The sequence below is a fragment of the Eleutherodactylus coqui genome, chromosome 1 (genome assembly GCF_035609145.1).
Source record: "Eleutherodactylus coqui strain aEleCoq1 chromosome 1, aEleCoq1.hap1, whole genome shotgun sequence".
NCBI classification, from domain to species: domain Eukaryota; kingdom Metazoa; phylum Chordata; class Amphibia; order Anura; family Eleutherodactylidae; genus Eleutherodactylus; species Eleutherodactylus coqui.
This window is the reverse complement of record NC_089837.1, coordinates 103,090,327-103,105,146: the sequence shown is the minus strand read 5'-3', so window position 1 is coordinate 103,105,146 and position 14,820 is coordinate 103,090,327. Positions and strand designations below refer to the sequence as shown.

The following is a 14,820-nucleotide window of genomic DNA, read 5'->3' as shown; positions in this document are numbered from 1 at the left end:
ACGGTCAGATGTGGCCCTAAGAAGGACCGTTGGGGTTCTTGAAGCCTAAAATCACTCCTAACACTCTCCCTATAGCAGCTCCACCATCAGCAGCATTTTCCCTGAGCTATGTCAGAATGCATCTGTGGCGAGCCGCGGGAGGGGCCGATTTATATACTCGGGTGACACCTGATCTCGCCAGCCACTCACTGCAGGGGGGTGGTATAGGGCTTGAACGTCGCAGGGGGAAGTTGTAATGCCTTCCCTGTCTTTCTATTGGCCAGAAAAGCGCGCTAACGTCTCAGAGATGAAAGTGAAAGTAACTCGAACATCGCGTGGTGCTCGTCTCGAGTAACGAGCATCTCGAACACGCTAATACTCGAACGAGTATCAAGCTCGGACGAGTACGCTCGCTCATCTCTATTCCTAACTAATAAAAGAAAATACTTTACGTTTGTTTAAAAGCACGATACTACAGGGCCCATTAAACCACTAACGCCTCAGTAACGCTGATTTCTCGTTTAGACACCAAACTTGGAAAAAAGTAGTATTACTGTCCCTTCCGGATTCAGTTTTATTATTAGAAGGGAGAGAGGAGACGTATAGACCCCTGGTGCAGACATAGAGTTACCATTGTCACTCTTATACTACACTGTTCAGAGCCTATTCTGGATATTTAAAAGGATCATAGCCCACTGACATTTTTCACCAAAACATAGCGTCATGAGGGGTTCAGGGGCTAAAATGTGAACAAAGAAGGGATGTCAGGGTTTTTAAAGCTTTTAAATGAACATGATAAACGTTTTTTTATCAGTTACGGACATTGTTAATTGGGCTTCTTCTTTTGCCATCTTAGGCAATTCTTTCTAATTATAAGGCTTTACTGGCCTGTGCTATCCCTAGGGTCCTAACTCGCTTTGTAATGTCTTCACTTCATGTCTCCATTGGGACTCACACTCTAAATTCCAAATTAACCTATCATTATTAGAGTTGAGCGAACATACTCTGCCGAGCTTGATGCTCGTTCGAGTATTAGCATACTCGATGGTGCTCGCTACTCGAGCGAGCATCACGCCGTGTTCGACCCCGCCCCAGTTTTGGCCCCTCCCCGCTGCGACGTGTCAGTTTTGACCCCTCCCCGATGCGACGCTGCGCACCTCAATGGTAGTTTGTGACTGGCTTGGGGGAGAGTGAGCTAGAGAGAGAGAACAAAAAAAAAAAAGCTTGGCAAAGCTCGGTCCCATACAAAAATGCTCGAGTCTCCCATTGTAGTCAATGGGGTTTGTTACTCGAATAGAGCTCTCGAATTTTACGAAAAGCTCGACTCGAATAACGAGGACCTGGGTACTCGCTCATCTCTAATCATGTTTTTGAGGAAACCCATGCATAAAAGAGGAGAAAAGAACATACAAATTTCATGCAGATGATGACCCCTGGTCAGGCTCAAACATAGGACGCTACCTCAGCAAAGCAATAGAGCTAATCACTGAGACACTATGCTACTACTGCTAAACCTGCATAGTTGGGAAAAGAAATGTGTTCTTTTCTTCTTTGGGGACCTGAACTGTCACAGATCAGAATATTATGGTATATCTTTGTGATATGCCATGCCCACAAAGGCTTTGTTTTTATAATGTTTGTTTGATTGCATGTATGTTTTCTGTGTGTAAAGCTGTGTTCAAACTTTTTTCATAGTTTTAGTTAAGAACATTGTGTAACCCTTTCCAATCCACTGTCTGATCTCTTCAGACATTCTGATTGAAGGCTGTACAGCTCCGATGTCGGAAGATGTCCGGCAGGGTATTCTTACTGTATATTACTGGCCGCTCTATTGTCAAGGGCCTCTGCAGCGTGTCCCATACCACAGTACTGGTTATGGCCAGTAGATGGTGCCATTGTATAATGGCAGAAAGAGAAAACCCCCTAGAAACCCTGAATCCAAAATTGGATTGCAAAGGGTTAATAAAACGAAATGATGATAAATGGCCCCCATTGATTTATTATGAGATCTGTCAAGGTTTTGTTTTGGCTTCTGTCATTTTTGCATGAAAAATAGTGCTAAACGCTGTGCTATTCTTGCCTTCAAAAGTGAGGGAAATCCTTGACCAAACACCCAACATAGACTCCTAATGGTAAAGTGAACGAAACCTAATTGTGTTATATCTATAACCGTAAGCTTCATATATAATATTAATAACGTTTTTGTAAAATATTCAATTTTTAATATGTTGTTTTCTTTGAAACTTAAAGAAATTGACAATTTTTTGCCTTGTGTGCTTCAGGTGGAAACTCTCGTACTGCTATGGTTGCTGCTCTGAGTCCTGCAGATATTAACTATGATGAGACCCTTAGCACCCTGCGGTAAGATTTTTTGTAAAAAGCAGCAAGATAGCAGCATGTTCACACCAGAACGGATCAGTAAATAAATACAGTACTAGAACCAAACTCATAACAGAAATACAGCACCAGAAACAAGCTCAGTATGTAAATACAGCACCAACCAAGCTTATAACATAAATACAGCACCAGAACCAACCTCAGCACATAGATAAAGTATCAGAACCAAGCTCATAACTTAAATACAACATCAGAACCAAGATCAATACATACAGCATCATCCACCCTTAGTATACAGATAGAATACGAGAACCAAGCTCATAGCATAAATATAGTACTACAACCGAACTAATAACATCAATACAGTAGCAGAACTAAGAAATTGTGTTGTGGGGCTGCCAATGGGCTGACAGTGGAACCTCAGAACATCACAGTGGAGGGGTAAGAGCTAACAGGAGAATTACTCATATAGCTCTGCAATACACTACTGCACAGAGGGCCTAGGGGAGGCGATTACCTCTAGCCTACTTCTGCCTGGTGTCTCCTTAAAAAGCTGGAGGCCAGCACCCTGTGCAACTGCATGGGTCGCACATAACTAAGGCCGGTCATGGACAATAGGATGCTGCTTTTAAGGTGTGTAAGACCCTGTGGACAAAAGTGATTTGCATACCGGGCATCAACATACCTGCAGATTTCATCTCTGAACTGCTACTAATGGCAGAAACAAGAATCCCTGTATAATCGGAGAAGAGACTTAATAAAGCATTATAAATTTAATAAATTGTAAGAAAGATCACAAATAGAGATGAGCAAGCCTTCTCGGTAAGGCAGTTATTCGAGCGAGCATCGCTTTTCTCAAATAATTGCTTAGTGATCCGAGCAGGCTCCGGTGGGCTGCGGGGGTGAGTGGAGTGGGGGGAAGAGAGAGAGATCTCTCTCCCTCTTCCTCAGGCTCTGTTCTATCCCGCCCCCCGCAGCCCACCCGAGCCTGCTCGGATCATTAACCAATTACTCGAGAAAAGCGATGCTCGCTCGAGTAACTGCCTTACCGAGAAGGCTTGCTCATCTCTATTTGTGATCTTTCTTACAATTTATTAAATTTATAATGCTTTATTTTTTTTAGCAAGCAGCATTATAACTGTAGACTCTTACCTTAAATGGACTGATCATAAGGGAAATTATAAATTGAAGTTTTACTGATATCCTTCAACAAAAACCAGGGAATTCTTGTAGAGGGACTAAATCTGTATCCCTATTTTGTCCATGGTTGGTTGCTGTAGATTGTCAATGCATCATATTAATAGCCTTCAATAGATGTCGTATCGTCTTGTAGATATGCTGACCGTGCCAAACAGATCCGATGCAATGCTGTTATCAATGAAGATCCAAATAATCGTCTGATTCGTGAACTTAAGGATGAGGTGTCACGTCTGAGAGAGCTTTTGGGAGCCCAGGGACTGTCTGACATCATTGACAGTGAGTGGTCCATCATCATCAAACACTCCTGTGTCCTTGAGATCTCATTACGTGTTTTTCCTTCAATGTTCTTACCACAATGTATATAGTTTACATCCCGGTTTACTCAAGATGTCCTTATGGTGAGAATACTTTGATGATTTATTTGAGTAAATGCTCATGCACACAGCAGAGCCCTTTACATGGAGGCTTATGCCACCCTTGCATGGAGCTGTATAGCCTCCTTGCACTGCAGTATAAGCTCCGTCAGGTGCTCTATGAAGATAATTGTATCATGTAAGGCTTCTAGGTGAAAAAGCTCAATATGCCTCCATATAAATTTGGAGGCATATGGAGGTAAAGTAAAGACCACATGGATCTCTATGGCAGCCATAGAAAACAGAGAAGTAATATGACTGTGTACATGAGCCTTAAGGATTAGTTTTATACCCGTTTACTTCCACTGCAGCAATAGTCTTATGGGTTTTTTCCGAGACTTTCAAAAAAATTCCCAGGCTTGAAATTGTGTAACATAAAGAAAAAACACATGCTCAACTCACCTACTTCAGAGGTTCCTCATCCAGTGCTGGAACCCCGGTGCCTACCTCTTCCAACCCAGAAGAGGCAGGCTGGCAGTCATGTGCTGTTCAATGTGCAAGTGACTGCACAACCAATAAGAGGTTATTCCTCCATGGCTGCTGAAGTGCACAATGACCACACACCATCTTCCTCTGGTTCAAAGACTTGGAAATTTTCTTTTAAAGTCCTAGAAAACCCCTTTAATGGAAGGCATTTTGTTGATATGTTTATAGGTAAGAGGCCTTTTTCTTGGCAAATAAATGGCAATCTTTTGGGTTCATTCATTTGTCAAGTCTAACACCACTGAAAACCTCCACATCCAGGCACAAACTGAATGAAAAAGTAACTATGCATGCCCATAGCTAACTCCATTCAACTTTAGGGAGGTTAAAGAAGAAGCCAAGCCAGCCTCACCTGTTGTATCAGGTGACCCCATTTTTCCAATAGATGGGGGTGCCAGATCAGACAATTATGCCAGGTGGATACATCATACATGTATTTGGTAAGAAAATCCTTTTAACTGCATGCAAACTTAAATGTTAAAGGGGTATTCCAGGCATTTACTATTGATGACCTAACCTCATGATAGGATATCAATAGTTGATTGACGGGGGTCAGCTGCTCGGGATCAGCTGATCATCCAGTGCGCTGTTAAAGCAGCGAGCCAGATGTTATCATCAGTGATCAGAACCGAAAGTGTAATAAGCTACTTTTATCCCATTAAAATCAATGGGAGCAATGGCTTCCATTACACTTCTGGCACCTGGTTTGGGGTCAGAGTTGGAAGTGTAATAGACGGCATCACACCCATTGATTTCCGTCGGAGTGAAGCAGTCTATTACATTTCCAGCACTGACCACCAATGATGACTTCTGGCCAGTCTGTACTGACCCCTTTAATATTGTGACTGGAGATAGATTATACTGTGTATAGTCTTTGATACACTTTGGCCAGGTCTACAAAGTAACAAATGAGGCATGGCCATTTTTTACTAGGGCTGTTGAACATTGTGCCATTGCTGTCAGATGGAAGTGCACCTTGCTGTGTTGCCATTCAGTACTAGTGCTACATCTTGTGTAGCAGGCATATAGTTTACCACCTCCGGTCATAATTTACACGATTACCATATTTATTTCAACTGTAAATCTAAAATCCAAATATAATCTGATACATTGTACGCACCGGTTAAGGCGTGTGATGTATCACATGGTACATTATATTTGTGGTTCCTTGTCTCCTCTCATGAGAACTATCTACAACACCCAAACAAAAGTTTCTTTTCTTGCTTCCCTGCTTGTCCTGAATCCTTCCTGTCCACTTTTATAAACTTTCCTAAACCCTCACTTTTTCTCCACACTTTATATATATTTTTTATCTTCTCCCATATCATGTACTTAATACAATGTACTTTTCTCCTTTGTTTCATTCCTTCCGCATTTTCACTAATCTCTTTTATACAACATTATTACTTCTTTATTAACTTTTACTGTTCTTTTCTTTAACTTTCTTTTGTCCTTTTTCCAACCGTTCACCTCCTGTCTTATATCACTATATCTTATCACTTCCACTGGTTTGTACATTACATTGCACTATTTGTATCCCTTCTTGTCCACACCTTCCCCGTGTCCTTCTCGTTCGGTGTCCCTCTTTTCTCTGGCTTCTGCTCTTTATAGATGTGTGTCCTGTGGATAACGCCAATATCCTACATTCGCGTCATGCTCCTGACAATCTCTTCACAGCGGTGAATGCCCTAACTGGTATGAGTCCTTCATCCTCTATGTCCGGTTTGTCCAGTCGAGCTGCATCTGTGTGCAGCCTACATGAGCGTCTTGCATTCACACCTGGAAGTGAAGAGGCTATCGAGAGGCTTAAGGTATGCATCAAAAATACAATCCGCTATATGTGCTACACATATATTCCAAAAATATATATACATACATACATGGAATGGTCCAGAGAGTCTTCAGACAGACCCTTTCACTTTTTCAACATTTTGTTATATTGTGGCCTTGTGCATGTCATCCCACGGCTCTTCGGAGCTCCGCCGGGCATCCTGCAGTCCTCATTCGCCCATAGAAGATCACTTCCTGGTTGCTGGATTCATAAATCCCCCCTCCAGGAAGCGATGGTTCTGATTGGTTCATCCAATGCTGTATTGATTGGCTGAATAAGGACTTAACAAGTCCAGGGTTAGTAACACACAGCTAACCTGAATTCTACCAGTAAACCCATAGCTCCTTTTGTTTCTGGAGACACTTTAAGCAGTTCCTGTTAAATGTTGTCTGTACAGAAGCTTCCTATCTAGCAAGTATATACAATTTCCTTAGGGATAGTATACTGTCCTTTATGGGTCACTTTCTATTCAAGAGGTTGGGGTATTGCAGTATGGTTTTACTCACAGCCAGGCATTCCTGAAACTTGGTATCCAGATGCTACTTCAGTTGTCTCTTCTGTAGTCACTTTGGTCTATACGCAGGATCCTGTCCAGTATTCCACTCTCAAGATCTATCTCACGCTTTGCGTACAGAATCATCTCTTGTCCATATACAGTGCACCTGTAGTTTATACTGTCTGCTCTCACTAGTCAAGTCCTTCGTGCGCAGTCAGAAATGCAGCGCCAATCACCTGAGACTTTCCCTCTTGGGTGCTCACACCCAAGTTCTCTCTCTGCACTCTATAAACCTGCTGCAGCACATCAGAGTGCAGCTCAGGTACTGTCAGTTCACAGCAAGAATATCACAGTGAAGAAAGCCATGTGACATCTCTCTGAAGGTCCTGTCAGCTTAAATACATACTGTGCAGAGCAAGTAACACTGAATTTACACAACTATGGTTTAACCCCTTACATGTGCATCAGCAATCTGAAACACTCCATGCTGCTTTTGGATTGGCCATCACTGCTCACTTGATCATGAAGCATTTATAGCGCATTGATAGTCTAAGACACTACCAGTAAACAGTGCGCATTGTGCAGTCAAAAAGTGCCGTGGCCACCTTGGAAGAACGAAAAGGAGCATAGTAACCAGTGGTTTTGCAGCACACCAGCACAAACGGTGGACAGCAGGTAATATCCCTCCCTCCTGCTACTGGAACAAATTTTATCCTGGGATGTACCCCTGGGCCAATTTATGCCATAGCCTATATTATGCTTTAATGCATTGATGTTGATGAGTTAGTTCAAGAAGTTATAGATTTTCGGTGTCGTCACACATTGAGGTTTTGTACAGGTTTTTTGAAGCCAAAGTTAGTTGTGGATCATAAAAGCAGAGAAAGTATAAAACACAAATTGTCCTTTTTTTAATGAATCCAATCCTGGTTTTGGCTTCAAAAACTGCATCTAAGACTCTAAATAAAACCTGCGCATGTGACAGCACTCTAATGCCAGGGCTGCACAACGGCTTTGGTTGCAACATGGGTCATGCAACCAAAATTTCATGCAATCTCATTGAACTCAATGTGGCTCATGTTGCGATTTGCAAATAGCCAAGAACACATCCCATAGATTGCGCAATTATATATAAATAATTAGAAAATTGTTGTGAATTGGAACTCCCAATTCTGACCTAAAATGAATAGCAGTAAAAATCAGTAAAAAATCTCTAATTTGGCTTCCTTGAACAACAGTGAAGGTGGCGGAGGCCCAGTGGCTAGCACTGCTGCAATGCAGCAATGGCCTCCCAACTTCAGATCCCCATTAAGGTCAGATTCAAACCTAGAACTCCAGCACTTCAAGGCAGCAATGCTAAGCCAACACACCTGTCCTTTCTGATGAAAGCAGAGAGCCAATATCGATTTTTGCTAAAAATTGGATCTGGATGATCACGACGAGCAAGACTAATTGCAAGAATTGCAGCAAAGTTGTTACTTTCGAGTTGTAACACAACCCACATTGACTTCAATGGGATTAGGAGATTGCAGAGCTACACAGCACTCTTTGGTCAAATGACCTGTACCGTGGCCAAAGCTACCATGTAGGTCTAGCCTAAATGTGAAGAATACTTATATTTTGTGACTTTGAGGAAAATGTGATCAACATCCTGATAGGTTCACAAACTTTCCATCATACATAGATGATTTTCTGGCAGAAAAGCAATTATTGAAACCCTTAAATTAATTCCAATACCTTATGTAAATTATACTAATGATGTTTGTACCATAAGTCAATTATTTAGCTGCTTCAACTTGAACACTGTTTTCCCCTCATACTCAATAGGAAACAGAGAAAATTATTGCTGAGCTCAATGAGACGTGGGAGGAGAAGCTACGGCGTACCGAGGCTATACGTATGGACAGGTAATTGACTCTGAATTTGAAAAGCACTGATCATGAAAGCACTTGAGGTAATGATCATATACTTATGCACAGAAGGGTGCTTAAGCTGCTTGTTCAGGACTTTTTCTTTTGTTGACCTATCCTCATTAATAGTGATTTGCCACTCGGGATCCTTGAGGATCAGCACATCACCAAGACGGCTGTCGATGCGAACAGCGCTGGAAGCTGATAGCACTGTCAACATTACAGCAGTCCAAGTTGGTTTTACAGACACAGCTTCCATTGAATTCAGTGGGAGCTTTGTCTGCAGTACCAACCCAGGCCACTGCAATATGAACAGCACTATCTGCTTCTAGCGCTATCTGCACTGACAGCAGAACTGGCGATCAGTTGATCTCGAGTGGGGGGCACCTGCCAATCAAGAACAGTAAAATATCTTGTAATAACATTATCATTGTTCTGAGCCTGGGAACCTGATAATGTGGATCGTTGGTACCTGTTGCAATAATAGGTTTGTCTTCGTCTTCATACAGAGAGGCTTTACTGGCAGAGATGGGGGTGGCCATGAGAGAAGATGGAGGAACGCTTGGCGTATTTTCACCTAAAAAGGTACATTTAGGAATGTTTGTGAGACCTAGTGGAGCACAACTTTTGTTTTACCTTATTTAGTACATTTTCAGGCATACAGTGTATGCACGTGCCTATTTGTACCCATACATAAGTAATTAAATGAGAAGGAAAACGTAGATAATACTGGCTACTACCAAGCACCGATATCAAAAAATGCCAAACCATGCTTAATATATACTGCCTGACACTAAGATTGGGCATGGCCATACCAGCCTTCTTCATAAATTGGTTAGGAATAGCCTTACCATTAGAAATAAAAGATAATATTTGGAATTGAATGGTTGATCTGATGACTTCAGTATATAATCATTGTTTTTATCGGACACTTTATGGTGGACATTTATGAAGGCTTTACAAACTGGCACAGAAAAGTAGCAAAATTTTGCAACTTTTCAGCCTTTTTGCGCTGGTTGGCACCACACATACATTTTTTGTCAAGGTGCACTGAGCACATCTTCATGTATTCAGTGCATCGTGCACTGGGGGTAATCTTACTGAGCTCAAATGCTAGGTTTAGTAAGTTTCCCGCTATGTCTATACTATGAAATGTGGGTACTGGTGTCATATGTCGACACTGGAAGCTAGGGGTTGACCGGGAAAAGCTGTAGGTAACACCCTGGTCATGTCCCTAGTTGCCGATTGGCTCTCCTGGTCTCTGCTGTGTCTCGTCCCTACTTTTAATTGCGTTAGGTGACAGGCTCCTGCTTTGTGTAGTTATGCCGTCTTCAGATCTGGACCCTCAGCTCCTGCATGACGCTCCCTCCGGCCGGTAGTGTGCCACAGATGGCGCTCTACTCCTCCTGGCTGGCCAGTTACTTGCCGGCTGACAATCGGCTGCTGCTGTTTTGTGGGGCTGTCCCGTCTTCGGCCTCGGCCCCTCCAGATGGTAGCCCCCCTCCGCCGCCGTCGGGGAGAGTGACATCGGGGTCAGGAGCAGACATAGGAGGCAGTCGGCAGAGGGGGGAGGAGAGTGACAGCGAGTCGGTACAGCGGGGTGCCAGGAGGTGAGATGGGAGCGCGGCGACAGCGGGGAAAGTGACAGGCAGGGCAAGGAGATGTGTGAGCTGTCAGCAGTGGAGTCGGTACATGTGTCTCTTCGGAGCATCAGCCAATCTGCAGCTGTGGGAGTGACCTGCCCATCCCCTGTAACTCAGCCCGGCCAACCCATGTCTCCACCCATACTTCCGGTGGAGACATATTACACCAGTACCTGAAATGTGAGGAGGTTCTGTTCTGATGTCCATCCAGTCCTGTTGAAGGAACCGAACAACACATACAAAAACAGAGGCCAGGGTCAGGCTGAATAATGTATAAAACACAGGGAGGTTTTTGGCTTGCTACACATGTGAAACAATACAACGTACAGCGGTAGAAACGGAGTTAAGGGTGCATTCACATGGGTGAGTTTTTCGTGTGAGTTTTGTGCGTTGCAAGACACACAAAATTTACACTGAAATAGACCTCATTATTTATTTTCAATGGGGCTCATTACATGTGCGATTTTTCCCTCGCAGCAATGCTGCAAGGTAGGAGAGTCCGCAGAAATCTCCCCCATTATTTCCAATGGCTAAGGAAAAAATTGCATTGCATTTGCATGTACATGTGAGTGTCATGCAAATGTGATGCAATTTTTAATTTTTCCTATTGAAAATCGCGATTTTCCCGCAGATGACAACACACTTGCAGTGAACATCGTACATTTACAAGCGCAATAGTGGTCTGAGAAACTCTTGCACTCGCCCATGTGAATGCACCCATAGGCCTAGGATCTTTCCCTATATGAGCACTGACTGGACCTGCCAGTAAAAGGGATATTCCTGCGATTCAAAGTGAGAGTTTCATAAGGCAGGGTTTCTCGAAGTGTGTTCCATCGTAGCGGTGTCTGGATAGTCTGTACCAAGCAGAGCCGGATCTGGTCATGTGATCCGCGCTGCTATACCAACCTCAGGTCCTGCATGCTGATTTCCTTAGTACAGGTTGTCAGATACCACTACAGGGGTGAGTAGAGCCGGGACCAATCGCGGATTATAATAGGGCTGATTGGGGCGACCACCCTGGGCCCGAGACTCTAGGGTGCCCCACGCTATCCCAATCGCCCCTATTGTAATTCACATAGCTGAGGGACCCTATTACTACATGCGCTGCAATGGGGGGGGGGGCGCTATCACTACTGGGGCCACAATAGGGGAGCCTATTACTACTGGGGCTAATATAGGGGACACTACTACTACTGTGGACAATATAGGGGTCAATATTGCTACTAAGGACGCAATAGGGCACACTATTACAACTGGGGCCAATATAGGGGATGCTAATACTACTGGGGCCAATATAAGGGTCGCTATTACTACTAGGGCCAATATAAGGGTCGCTATTACTACTGGGGCCAATATAGGGGGTCAATATTAGTACACGGGGCCAATATAGGGGACGCTACTACTACTGGGGCCACCAATATAGGTGACACTATTACTACTGGGGCCAACATAGGGGACGCTACTACTGGGGCCACCAATATAGGGCGTAATTATTATTACACGGGGCCAATATAGGAGACGCTACTGCTACTGACACCACCAATATAGAGGGTCAATATTACTACACTGGGCAGAGTTGCTGCGAAATTTACAATAGCTGTAGCAGCAAAGTGGATGAGATTTTGAAAATCTCATCCACACGCTGTGGAAAAAATCCGCACAAATATCCGTGAGGATGTAGACATGTGGTGCGGGATATAATTCTGCAGCATATTAATTTTAAATATAATGTATATCAATAGTCCATCCAGTGCCTCAGCGTTCCTCCATGTTGTTTTTTGTACACAGCCCTGTCCTTTTTATAATGACGGAGGTAAAAATCATGTCGCGATAAGCCACACCTCCAACCCCTCCCCTGACCACATCCTCTGGCTCCATGAGAAACGTTTGCTTCACAATGGCTGATAAAGTTTGGGAACCACTGTCATAAGGCAATAATATGTAATTTTGCAGTATAATGTTATAACTTGTTTTACAAAGCTGCAGAGATAATGCTATATCTGCGCCCCACCCCACTGAGTTCCTCATTGGTTACCAATGGTTATGACTAGAGATGAGCGAATATACTCGTTTCGACTAATTACTCGATCGAGCACTACGATTTTCGAGTACTTCCGTACTCGGGTGAAAAGGTTCGGGGGGCGCCGGGGGGTGGGGGGAGGCGTGGCAGAGCGGGGGGTAGCAGCAGGGAACCGGGGGGAGCCCTCTCTCTCTCCCTCTCCCCCCCACTCCCCGCTGCAACCCCCCACTCACCCACGGCGCCCCCCAAATCTTTTCGCCCGAGTACAGAAGTACTCGAAAATCGCATCGCTCGGGCAAAAAAGGGGCGTGGCCGAGTAGGTTCGCTCATCTCTAGTTATGACCTGTATGCTCTGCTGTTTTACTAGTCAGATGTGCTCAGTGATTTCAATTTCTGTAATTAGGACAGAGTTTGCACAGACGTGAACGCTTACTCTTCTGTAATTGGCAATGGGACATTGCGGGAGATGTGGTTTTTGCACTCTCCTGTAGCCATTTTAAATAACAATGTGGAAATCTGAAAGTGGCTGTAAGGCAGCAGTGGTGCAGGTTAGCAAAAAAAGGTACTGGAGTTCAGTTTGATGATTTAGATGATTTTAATGGCAATAAGTGGAAATGTTAGGGAAATTTTGCCCAGTTTCTAGAATACCCACCCTGAAAAGGACGAACCCACTGCTGGAACCTAAAATAATTCTCCAAACATCGGTAGGTGTAATATAGAAGAAAAGGAAACAGGGCAAGACAGTAGACAAATAAACAAACCAAGGTCTGAGTATGAGATAATAGTTAATTCCGGAGAAGAAAACAGACAGACATAGTCTGCAGCTCAAATTCCATAAAAGGAGGGCACAAAAAAAAACCCTGAAAGCACAAAAGCTAACACATCTGATGTAACAACTGAGCAGAACCGGTATACAAATGTATTGCCAGCATCCTCTGCAAAGAGGAGCTAGAATAAATACCCTAAGCGAGACCCTGACAGGCTGACGAAGACAATAGACAGCTCAGCCAGCCTATCAGTTCAACAGAGGAGAGACGTTTGTCACTCGGCTTCCAGCGCCAAATGTCACTGCGCATGTAGTGATGATACTGTGACAGCACACCAGACCTGCTCATAAGCCTGATCCCTCTCATCGTCTTGACATTTTCCTTCCTCTGAGCCCATAAAAGTAGCAGTGGCCAGAATATTAGACATGGCCAGGAAACATCTTGCTCAGAAATGGCTGCAGGAGTCATATATTCTCATATGAGCATATATTTATTGAAAAAATGAATTGGTATCCAAGGAAAAATACTAGTATGTAGGGCAACAAAGTGTCTAACGCAGCTGCCTGGGACTGGCGGGCACAGGGGTTAAGTGGAAGGGAAAGTGACCGGAGTTAAATGGGTGGGTGCAGAGACAGGAAGGGGCGGGGTTTAGTAAGGAAGAGAAAGGAGGAAGAAGAGCTGGATTACAGAGCCGTTGGAGAAGATGCCCGCCCTAGAAAAGGAGCACAGCGTATTTTTTTGGTTTGGTCTGAATCGTAAAAATACAGATATTGGAAGTTGTCACAGCTCATGTGTAGGCGGATGTTTGCTTTTCCATGCCAGCATTTCGATTGGAGAAAGGTGGTTTACAAGCCCGAGTTTATCGGGGCTTTCCAGCGCCTTTCGGGATCAGGGAACTCAAGGCTTTTAGTTGGTCAAGCGTGGGAAGCATTTAGAGTTAGAGTTTTAATAATTTTGGATAAAATTAATAAAAGGTTAAATAAAGCTGTGGCCTACCCCACTTAAAAAGCCAGAATGGTGTGGAGTGTTTTTGTTCTAGAATTAGGAGGGAGCATGTGAGAGTAAGCGGGTAGTCTCCCCAGTCTATAAAAGGGAGATCTTGCAAAAAATGAGGATCCTTGGTCAGTCTGAAAACTTTGTTTCAGTGTACGTGTAACTGTTTTAAAATGGAAATACTTAAATTGGAGATTGGAGGACCTGATAAAACCTGTGCTTGTAGTCATCCCTTGTGCACACAGTGGCATCCAGCGACCAGAAAATTGCATTTGTGTTGCTTAATTTATTTAATCCCCTTGCCATCAAGTAAGCTGCACATTTTCCAGCTTGATCCTACTTGAATGACCGCATCTTATTCCAGTTGGCCTTCATGAATGGAAGATCGAATTGAATAAACATCTTTTTGGCCCATTAGACTTTATAGCTGTATTATAGAAATCTAGAGCACTTGACATGTGTGAAACAAAAGATCAAATACATTTTTTGGCAGGGTATATCTGGGTATCGTGCTTGTTCCATGTCAGTATTTTTTTTTCCTATTATTATGCTCCAGGAAGGTCCCCTCATCACTAAACACTATGACAGCGCTGTCACAGGATTCAGTGATGAGGTGACACTCCGCAGGGGTTAAAGAATCCCCTGCCACAGCTGTCGCCAGCTGTGGCAGAGGACCGCGATGCTATTGCATTGCCATTGCTTTCAATGGGACTGCCGCTGCAGCTGGCCCCTTGAAAGCAACGGGATGCAG

The 14,820-nt window shown here is 43.7% G+C and overlaps 1 protein-coding gene across 5 annotated transcripts in view; it reads left to right on the top strand.

Moving 5' to 3' along the window:
- Window positions 1-14,820, top strand: part of KIF1A (kinesin family member 1A) — a 180,408-nt gene that overhangs the window by 99,008 nt on the left and 66,580 nt on the right. For all 5 annotated transcript variants that reach the window (XM_066598374.1, XM_066598366.1, XM_066598357.1 and 2 more), the window contains exons 12-16: window positions 2,262-2,340; window positions 3,650-3,792; window positions 6,090-6,223; window positions 8,564-8,643; window positions 9,156-9,231. In XM_066598374.1, the coding sequence (XP_066454471.1) occupies window positions 2,262-2,340; window positions 3,650-3,792; window positions 6,090-6,223; window positions 8,564-8,643; window positions 9,156-9,231 (512 nt within the window). The remainder of the gene's footprint in view (window positions 1-2,261; window positions 2,341-3,649; window positions 3,793-6,089; window positions 6,224-8,563; window positions 8,644-9,155; window positions 9,232-14,820) is intronic.